Source organism: Rhincodon typus, chromosome 36 (genome assembly GCF_021869965.1).
Source record: "Rhincodon typus isolate 14 chromosome 36, sRhiTyp1.1, whole genome shotgun sequence".
Lineage (NCBI taxonomy): Eukaryota > Metazoa > Chordata > Chondrichthyes > Orectolobiformes > Rhincodontidae > Rhincodon > Rhincodon typus.
The window spans coordinates 12,495,632-12,506,991 of record NC_063367.1 but is presented as its reverse complement, the minus strand read 5'-3'; the positions used below and the strand labels follow the sequence as shown (position 1 = coordinate 12,506,991).

Here is an 11,360-nt window from a genome sequence, read left to right as displayed (position 1 = left end):
ACACAGATACAGACACACACACACACACACACACACACACAGACACAGACACACACACACAGACACAGACACACACACAGACGCATACACAGACACAGACACACAGACACAGACACACACACAGACACAGACACACACACACACACACACACACACACACAGACGCACACACACAGACACAGGCACACACACAGACACAGACACACACACACAGACACAGACACAGACACACACACACACAGACACAGACACACTCAGACACACACACACACAGACAGACACACACACGCCAAAACAACATGACAAACTCTCCTTAATATCTGTACACTCAGACAATGAAGGCCATCAGTTTAACTGGGCAAAGTAACCATAGTAGCCCAAGCCAAACATAGACATGCACGGGAATTCCTAGAGGCATGGTTCTCCACCCATGCTTCAATCAACAAACAAATAGAATTGGACCCCATATACAAACCCATACAGATCAAAACCGGAAATGACAGTGCTCACCATAACGGATCGTATGAATTCCAAGCAGAGTAGAATAACATCGCTTCATCGGAGGCTCTACTGATGTCACCTAGCATGGTGATGAAACATCTGAACAAAAACAAGCCAGGTTGGTGATCAAGTCAACAACCTCAATAATCTGATTCTCTTTTCAATGCCTGGATTGAACCCAACTGCTCCTGCTTGTTCAGGTTGAACTTCAGAATCTTTCAGGAGAATGTGGCGATTGAAAGAGGATACAAGTGGCCTATGCTGAAACATTTGAAGTCAGAAGTGGTTGTGGTACAAAGTGGACTTCGTCTCCGAGGAGCATTAGGTGTGAAGAATGGATGCAGTCACCTTCAATTGATTCGGTCCCACCTTGGCTACTGGTTCAGAGACTGCCCAACAAAATAATGCCTGGCCCTGCCTCTTTAACATAGAAACATAGAAGATAGGAGCAGGAGAAGGCCATTTGCTCTTCAAGCCCACTCCACCATTCATCACAATCATGGCTAATTGTCCAACCCAATAGCCTAATTCTGCTTTCTCCTCATAACCTTTGATCCCATTGACCCCAAATACTATATTGAGCTGCCTCTTGAATACATTCAATATTTTGGCATCAACTACTTCCTGTAGTAATGAATTCCACAGTCTCACCACTCTTTGGGTGAAGAAATATCTCCTCATCTCCATCCAAAATGGTCAACCCTGAATCCTCAGACTGTGATCCCTGTTTCTGGACATACCCATCATTGGGAACATCCTCCCTGCATAGAGTCATAGAGTAATACAGCATGGAAACAGGTCCTTCGGCCCAAATTGATTTTTTTTCTAGAGAGGTTTTAGGACAGAGGTAAAAACTGGCTTGTGAAGACCCATACAGTAAACGGCATAGTGGCTCAGTGGTTAGCACTGCAGCCTTACAGTACCAGGAACCTGGGTTTGATTCCACCCTCGGGCAACTGTCTGTGTGTAGTTTGCACATTCTCCCCGTGTCTATGTGGGCTTCCTCCAGGTGCTCCGGTTTCCTCCCACAGTCCAAAGATGTGCAGGCTAGGTGGATTGGCCATGCTAAATTGCCTGTAGTGTTCAGGGATGTGTAGATTTGGTGGGTTATAGGGGGATGGGTCTGGGTGGGATGCTTTGAGGTTTGATGTGGGCTTGTTGGACCAGAGGGCCTGTTTCCACACTGTAGGGATTTGATGATGATGATAAACAGTTTGGGAGGCCTTGAGGTTTTCTTTTTAAAGTTGGAACTGTAGAGGTAGTCTGGATGGGTGTGGCCAGCTCTCACAGATCAGGCTTTTTAGTTTTTAGCTTCTTAGGCTTCACTTTAAGCAGTTGCTGTTGGAGTCTCAACAGGGCAAAAGCCGCTGGAGTTTGAAGAAGTAGAAGCTTTTTTCCTCTCTTGTTTATAGATGGAAGCTGGGGTTTCTGTCTGCTGCTGGGTTACCTGTGAGACAAATTTGTTTTTCTGAATTTGCCTTTTTGCCAAGGGGTGTGTTTATAGTATATTACTATAGTGGAACAATGAATTAGTAATAGTAATCTATTATTTGGTTAAGTTTTCCAATAGAGTTAAGTTATTCTAAATTCTTCTTTCTTTAGTTATATTTTAACTACCGTGTTTAAATAAATTGTGTTTTGCTTAACATTGAATTGCATCTGGAACACAGCCCATTACATTTGCCTTTAATATAAGAAAAAGTTAGGATCTAGGTTTCCTTCTTAAAATATTTTGAGGAGGGTCTGATCTGGTCCATGACACAATCAACCGGACGCTTTGCACTGATCACATCAGGAATCACTACAATGAGCATGCACCAAGTTGCTGTTCAGTCTGCATGACAATCATCAGGCATTGGTTAATCACACACGCAATGCCCCCACTCCTTCTCAAAACTAATCCATTGTATCTTTCTGTACAAGAAAAATACTTTGCACATCAGTTCTCCATTTTCATCTCAGGTGTTTGGTAATAACTTCAAACAAAAAGCTTGATCTCCAATCACAAAGTGCTATTTCATTTTATTCTTGGAAGTTTTAGCAAAAGCAATGAGACAAACAGTGTCTTTGGTCTCTTACCCAATGTGAGGATGACTCACTATGCTCCTGTCATCCAGAAACTATTGTCAAGAGCATAAAGAGATGAATGCTTAACTTGTTTCTATGGTATTTCTCTATGCCCAAATAAACTGATGAAAAACCAAAATCTCAGTATTATTACAGCACAGAAAGAGGCCACTCAGTCTGTCTGTCTGTCTGTCCAAATGAACAATGTGCTTGGTGCCACACCACAGCTTCTCTCCATAACCTTCAAACTCTTCCTTTTCAGACAATAATCCAATTCTCTTTTGAATGTCTTGATTGAACCCGACTCTACCGTAGGTGGCACACTGCAGACCCGAAACTAGTTGGTAAGAGAAAAAGTCTTTCCTCCTGTTTCCTGTGCTGATTTAGCCAATTACCTCAAGTCTGAGCCCTCTGATTCCAATGCTTCTACTCTTTGGAACAGCTGATCCTTAACTGCTCCATCTATACCCCTTACTTCAAATCTAAGCTCTCCCATTCTCAATCCTTCCACTCTTTGGTAATGATTCATCCTTATCTGTTCCACCGAGACCTTTGATGATTTTGTGAACTTTCTCGTTTCCAAAGGAAACGGTACCAAATTAACTGCGTCCCTGGAACAATTCTTATGAGTCTATTAAGCATTTTATAATCAACCTGCTCAAAGATGTTGTTACAAACTTTTGGAGCAGATGGGACATGAACCCAGGCCTCCTGGCTCAGAGGTAGGACACTGCCACTGTGCCACAAGAGCCCTCTTGTGAGTCTATTCATCATACTCCTGAAATGGCTTCACCTGAGCACAATAATCTAGGTACAAAATATGGCTATCATGGTGTTCCCAAGATTCAAATCATTAATACATAACATGGATGCATATTCTTGTGTTACAAGATCTACTCACCACCATATTGTTGAGAGACACCCAGCAGTCATCTGGAAATTCCTGCAACATAGGGACCAGGAACTGGAGGCAACCGTCCCAATGGCATAGCAATAGCATCATCCCGATGAGGTTGACAATGCGTACCACTGCACTTGCCAGGTCGTAGGTCATGTGGAAGATCTGCCCAATCAGACAAAATGTTACAATTTATTAGCTTCTTTTGAAACATTTCTTTATTGATTAGAAGGTCAATGACTGGGTCATACACATGCAGGGAAAGCCAGTTAAAGAGCAGGAAGAAGCCCAGTGTCTTCTTTTTATTAAATTCACTTGTTCAACTCACTAAATGCAGTCTCCTGTGTACTCAGTACATTGGGGCAGGAGAAACAGAATGACCGTTTGGGGTCAAAGGTGCAAGAATTTCAAGGATGTCATTGATTGATTGGACTATTTGATGCTGCTAGTGACACCATTAACATTCATATATATTTAGCCCTGAGGTATGGTCTGCCTTCCTGTCATGTGATGTTGCGAACAGTTACAATGCTAAGAAACGCTAGGTCATTCTTGAGAGCTTTTGGCATAAGCAATGAGACACAAGGAGATCCATAAATACATTATCCAATGTATGATGAGGCCAGGATGTCAGAATGGACTAGAAGCCATATCTAGGGACATAAGTACACTAATTATTGTTATATGGCATGTTTCCATCTGATAAGTAGTGAATAGAAATGTGTGAAGCACTCATTACTAAGAGTTTACGTGACCACATTTCACTCACTAAGTATTTATTGTGACTCAATGATGCCCTTAATCAGTCAATGTCCAAATGAATCAAGATCTGCACAACATCCAGGCTTATGTGGCATATAACAATTGTGCTACACAAATGCTAGGCAATGACAATCTCCAACAAGAGAGAATCTAACTATCATCCTTTGATGTTCAATGGTTTTATCATCACTGAATACCTCACTATCAACGTCCTGGGGTTCAACATTGACCAGAAACTGAACTGGACTAGCCATATAAATAGACCAGTTGAAAAAACATTTCAGAGGTTAGGAATCTTGCAGCGAATAACTCACCTCCTGACTCCCAAAAGCCTGCTCACCATCTGCAAGGCACAAGTCAGGAGTGAGATGGAATTCCCCCCACTTGCCTGGATGACTGCCTCTCCAACAACATTGAAGAAGCTTGACACCAACCAGGACAAAGCAGCCACTTGGTTGGCACTGCATCCACAAGCATCCACTCCCTCCACCACCAACACTCAGTAGCAGCAATGTGTACCATCTACAAGATGAACTTCAGAAGTTCACCAAGACTCCTCAGACAGGACCTTCTAAATCCATGGCCATTACTATCTAGAAGGACAAGGACAGTAGATACATAGGTAACCCCCATTTGCAATTTCCACTTCAAGCCATTCACTGTCTTGATTTGAATATATATCACCATTCCTTCAGTGTAATTGAGTCAAGACTCTAGAACTCCCTTTCTAACAGCATTGTGCATCAACCTACATCACATGGACTAACTACAGCAGTTCAAGAAGGCAGCTCGCCATCATCTTTTCAAGGGAACTAGGAATTGGCAACAAACGGTAGCCCACAAGTGTACTTCACTAACTGTTAATTGCTCTATACAGCATCTTTCACAACATCAGAATATATCAAAAGGTGTATTTTTATTTTAGTTAGAGAATGTTGCTTAGGGGAACATTGAGTTGGATTTTATTGTATCCAGCTGGCAGGTTGACAGACAGGGGGTGCCGTGAAATGGCTTTTTGCTTGTCTTCTGACCCCTGACCCACAGTGGAAGAAGAGATATGAGTAGTTTACGCACTGTGAGTCAATGGATAATACCCAATGGACAATTGAGAGCTTAAACCTATCACCACCAATGTACCCAGCATCGGTAAAGCAACTTTTCTTTTGTTGGGGGGGTGAGGGGGCTTTATTGGTGGTTAGGATGCCTCTTTAATGAGCCCCAAGGTTTTCTTTAACCCAGTTTACTGACACCCTGGTCTGTCTACGCTAGTCCCCTACCTCACCCCATCACCCCTCGCCTCGACTTGAGGGGTTGAATGGCCTCCTCGTATTTCTATGGACTGGTTTTTACATTAAGCATGGTAATCCTGCCCCCAGAGCTAAATTTTGCAAGTCTGACCCTCAATTTACCTCTGTTCTGCCTCCAACACAGCACACCTTTCTGTAGAAAATAAAAACTGAAAGAACTGTGGATGCTGTAAATCAGGAACAAAAACACAAGTTGCTGGAAAAGCTCAGCAGGTCTGGCAGCATCTGTGAAAAAAAAAATCAGAGTTAACATTTTGGAACTGGGGAATCTACAGAGGAAGGGTCACCAGACCTGAAACGTTAAGTCTGATTTTTTCTCCACAGATGCTGCCAGACCTGCTGAGCTTTTCCAGCAACTTTGTTTTTATTCATTGTTTACTTTTCTGTAGTCCTTGCTGCAATATTGGCAGTGACCATTGCTTCTAGTCGCACTGTTGGTACTGGAGAACTGCCAACTTCTCATTGGCAAGTAGCTCTCAGAGGCAGGACTTCCTGTTTCTGAGGAGTCCTGACTTAAGTCAATAAATCGTCAGTCAAGGCTACAGGAAATGAGGGGCAAAATTTGTACATGTAGGGTGGTTCGTGTGTGGAATGAACTTCCTGAGAAAGTGGTGGATGTGGGCACAATTACAACGTTTAAAAGACATTTGAATAGGTACATGAATAGGAAAGGTTTGGAGGGACATTGGCCAGGCGCAGGCAGATGGGACCAGTTTTGTTTGGAATTATGTTCGGCATGGGCTGGCTAAACCGAAGGATCTGTTTCCATGCTGTATGACTTTATGACATACCAGAATTGACCTCACCCCCAGATTTCATCTATGGGGCAGTGAAATGACTCCACAGAGGCCAGCAACTATCACCAAGTCACATTTTATTAACAGATGAACAGTCCTTGATTTTAGTACTGCCTCAATCAGAGCCAGGTATCAGCGTATCTCCGACACTTTGTCAAATTATGTCAGCCAGGCCTCCCTGATTGGACTAGGTTAACAGCCCCAATCAGGGAAGTCATATTTTAAGAGGTCCAGATGCTGACCTCATTACAATCACTATAGGCAGGACCACCACACCAATGTATAATGCAGCGCATAGTAACATGGGAACAGCAGGAAGCCATTCAGCCCCTCAAAGCTGTTCCACTGCCATCCGGTTAGGTCGCAGATGACCCGTATTTTCATCTTCTACCCTTTCTTGAATGTTGTTTGTTGCTCTTTTTCAGCTAAAATCCATCAATACCAGATTTGAAATAATAACTTGAGTCAGGATCTTATTTTGTCAGAAATTTCCACCCATCTTGGAAGGAAAAAAAAACCACAAAGAATGCGAACATAAAATAAGGGGGAAATGTAAAATGGTGCACCAAGCATAGAAAGGGGAAAACATAAAATGGCGCACCAAGCACGAGAAGGGGAAAATAAAAGATGGCGCATCACCGAAAATGAGTTACAAACTCCTTACTAGACATTGGTCTAAAATGTGATCTTACTAGCTGTTTATTTACAAATTCTATAATGTAGAATTTGTACAGTCCTCAATAGAAACCAATAGGTATTGGGATAATTTGACCCCTGGTCCTAGAAGTTGTTGTTATGTACTTCAGAGATCTGTGCAGCAGCAGGAAAAATAAGAGGGAACACAGGGCTTCACAAACAATTTTTATCCTGGTCTTCTATCTATTTGATATTTTGCTATATTAGCTATTGTGAGGTCTATGCCTGTCTGTGATTTCTCAACTTCCTCTCTTCCCAGCTGTTACTATAGAAACAGCAACAAAACAAGGACAAATCAGATTACATAAATCAGTCTCTTTAACGCTGCAGGAAATCACCACCTGATTTGTCTAATCCTTGTGATTTTACAGAATAAAGAGACCATTTCCATAATGTTTCTCCTGAAACCAAACAACTCAAGCCAATCTGCTTTACTTGCTAAGGATGAACAATTCTATCAAATGATCTGGACATTCTGAAAACTCATTTTTCTCACAGAACGCAGTAGTTCCAGAGGGCAGCTCACCACCACCTTCTCAAGGGCAACTAGGGATGGGAAAGAAATGTGGACACAGCCAGCGACACCTGTGTCCCATTAGTGAATAAAAAAAACACTTTTGAACCAGCTGCCAATGAAATGTGTGGGCCTTGAGAAACGAAATTGTGAAAGCAACTTGGATTTTTAGACCATCTTTAATTTAATTAAATTTTCTTGGGCACTTCACAGCAGCAGTATCAGAAAAAATCGACACCATTGCCACTAGTAGGAACTAATGGGACAGATGACCAAAAGCTTAGGCAAAAGGGGCAGCACAGTGGCTCATTGGTTAGCACTGCTACCTCAGAGCATCAGGGACTTGGGTTTGATTCCACCCTCAGACATCTGTCTGTGTGGAGTTTGCACGTTCACCCTGTGTCTGTGTGGGTTGCCTCTGGGTACTCCGGTTTCCTCCCAAAGTCCAAAGATGAGCAAGTTAGGTGGATTGGCCGTGATAAATTGCCCATAGTGTTCAGGGATGTGCAGTTTAGGTGGGTTAGCCATGGGAATACAGGAAGGGGGGTGGGTCTGGGTGAGATGATCTTCAGAGGGTTGGTGTGGACCTAATGGGCTGCATGGCCTGTTTCCACACTGTAGGGATTCCATATATGTGTTTTAAGTAGCATTTTAAAGAAAGAGGGAGAAGTGGAAATATTTAAGAAAGGAATTCCAGAGTGTAAAAGGCAGCTAAGAGCTGGGATGCTGACAGTAGAGAAGAGAATGTTCAAGATGTCAAGAGTGGCTGTGTGGGACACTGTTTAGGCCACTTTTGGAATACTGCATTCAGTTCTGGTTTCCCTATTATAGTAAAGATGTTGTGAAACTTGAAAGGTTTCAGAAAATATTTTCAAGGAGGTTGCCAGGGTTGGAGGGTTTGAGCTATAGGCAGAGGCTGAATAGACCAGGGATGTTTTCCCTGGAGTGTCAGAGGCTGAGGGGTGACCTTTATAAAGTTTATAAAATCATGAGGGGCATGGGTAGGATGAGTAGCCAAGGTCTTTTGCCCAGGATAGGGGAGTCCAAAACTAGAGGGCGTAGGTTTAAGGTGAGAGGGTAAAGATTTAAAAGGAATCTTAGGGACAAGTTTTTCACCCAGAGGGTCATACATGTATTCAATGAGCTGCAAGAGGAAGTGATGGAGGCTGGTACAATTACAACATTTAAAAGGCATCTAGATGGATATATTAATAGGAAGGGTTTAGAGGGATATGGGGCAAATGCTGGTGAATGGGACTAGATTAGTTCAGGATATTTGGTCGCCATGGACAAGTTGGACCGAAGGGTCTGTTTCCATGCTGTACAGCTCTATGACTCTGTGACTTTAAGTATGAGTTGGAGAGGGCTCAGAGATCTAGAAATTTGTAGTAAACACCGAGAATGCTGGCGAAACTCAACAGGTCTGTCAGTGTCTGTGGGGAGAGAAAAACACAGGGTTAACGTTTCGAGTCTGATATGACTCAACTCTGTTTCTCTCTCCACAGAGGCTGCCAAACCTGCTGAGTTTCTAAAGCACTTTCTCTTTGCTTGTTTCAAGTTTTCAGCATCCGCTTTCATCAGAGGTTTGTTGGGGGCAGAAGGAGATTGCAGAGCTTGGAGGGGAAGAGGAATTTGAAATCAAGGAAAACATTAAAATTGAGGTGACATGCAAGAGGCCAGAATTGGCAAGCAAAGGTCTCAGACCATGGTAATGATAAATGGCACTCAGGAGCACAGAGTTTGGGACTTGTATTCAGTAGGCTAGCCTTTCAGCTATGTGATTAGGGTACAAATCCAGCCCTGACTGATTGAATGAAGACTGAGTGAATCAGGTGAAAGTATGATTGGAAAATCTGAAGCTTTATTTCTACGGCTGCACATCAACAATGCACAACCACTGAGTATGCAGCAGAAAGTGGCACGGAATTGACAATCTCATTCAAAGAGATCCAACAGTGTCTGTGATATAAACTGATGCATTATGAAGGCAGATTGGATAAACATCTTTCTCTGGGAAAAATAAGTTAAATTAAATAAACTGAGCTCTGTCTGTCCATGGCTAGCAGGTATGAGGTGAAGACACTTGCACAGCCTCCTGGCAGTATAGCCACACACACTGATTGGTTTGCTAGCAAATTCATTTCCATTTTCTCCAGACGCTGCAGCGCACAAACCTTGCAGGTCGATGGAGCAGCTGGAGAAATTAGACGAAACTTCGCAAAACTCTAAGTAATGGAGTGTTGGAGAGCTCTTGTTGCCCAGTGGATATTGGATGGCATCCCTGTCTCTGACCCAGAAGCTCTGGGTTCAAGTCCCACTCTGGGTCTTGATGGTCAAGCAATGACTGATCACTAACGTGGCTGAACAAGTCAAATATTAGCCTGTGAATCCTTCCAACACATGTCAACACGAGGCAAATAAAGACAGGAGTGTTTCCTGGGTAGCCATGAGGTGGAAAGTTAAAATTGAAGACTCTAACATTGACGCGAGGAGCAGACCATTCAACCCCTCAAGCCTGCTCTTCCAATCATTGTGATCATGGCTGATCATCGAGCTCAATACCCGAATCCTGCCCTCCCCCACCCCCCCATATCCCTTTAGCCACAAGAGCTAGATCTACCTCCTTCTTGAGAATACAATGTCTTGTCCTCAACTATTATTCTGTGGTAGTGAATTCCACAGGGTCACCACTGTCTGGTTGAAGAAATTTCTCCTCAACTCACTCCTAAAGCCCCCTTATCCTTAAACTATGATCCCGGGTTCTTTACTCCTCCACCATCAGGAACACCCATCCTGTCTCTAATTTGTCTAATCCTGTTAGAATTTTATAGGTTTCTATGAGATTCCAACCCCATTCCCCTCTTTCTTCATGACTATTTATAGCCCCAAGTTACAAGGCTGCATGTTGCCATAGCAACTCAGAACCCTTGCTGGGTGATGCTGAGATGTGGAATCAGTGTGGATCGGAGGTTTTGAATCCCTGACTTAGCTGGGATGGACTCAGCACTTGTCTCCTTGCCTGCCTACGGTGGTGGTTGTGTGGCATGGAACTGAGAATTGGACCAGCCTTCAGGCAAGGAACAGAAGAAGGTAATTTCATTAAACTCACATCAATCTCAAAAATATAGAATGGCCAGTGTTTGAAGCAGAGGTATTTAAGGTAAGGCGACAGTCTAGTGGTATTATTGCTGGACTGTTAATCCAGATACCCAGGTAATGTTTTGGGGAGACAGGTTTGAATCCTGCCATGGCAGAAAGTAGATCGAAATTTATTGAACATTTTATATTAATAGTCTAATGATGATCATTAACCCATTGACGGGGAAAAGCCCATCTGGTTCACTGATGCTCTTTGAGGAAGGAAACTTCCATCCTTACATGGTCTGGTTTACATGTGATTCCAGATCCACATCAACGTGGATGACTCTTAACTGCCCTCTGGGCAATTAGGGATGGGCAATAAATGCTGGCCCCGGCAATTGATGCCCACATTCCATGAATGAATAAAAAAAACAAACCAGTTCAGTTAGAATTGGGTTTAAATCATACAGTGGAAGCCTTGCTGCATGACACCATAGAATTCCCACAGTGTGGAAGCAGGCCATTCAGCCCATCAAGTCCACACCAACCCTCCAAAGGGCATCCCACCCAGAGCCACACCCCCTGATTTATCCCCATAACCCACATTTCCCATGGCTAATCCACCTGGCCTGCACATCTTTGGACTGTGGGCGGAAGCTGGAGTACCTGGAGAATGTGGAAACTCCACCCAGACAGTCAACCAAGGGTGGAATTGAACCCAGGTCACTGGCGCTGTG

At 43.3% G+C, this 11,360-nt stretch overlaps 1 protein-coding gene across 1 annotated transcript in view; it reads right to left on the bottom strand.

The window, feature by feature from the left end:
* The window catches only part of hcn4 (hyperpolarization activated cyclic nucleotide-gated potassium channel 4), a 352,489-nt gene that overhangs the window by 226,855 nt on the left and 114,274 nt on the right, over window positions 1-11,360 (bottom strand). Inside the window, exon 3 of the mRNA XM_048617159.1 lies at window positions 3,470-3,631. Coding sequence (XP_048473116.1) covers window positions 3,470-3,631 — 162 coding nt within the window. The remainder of the gene's footprint in view (window positions 1-3,469; window positions 3,632-11,360) is intronic.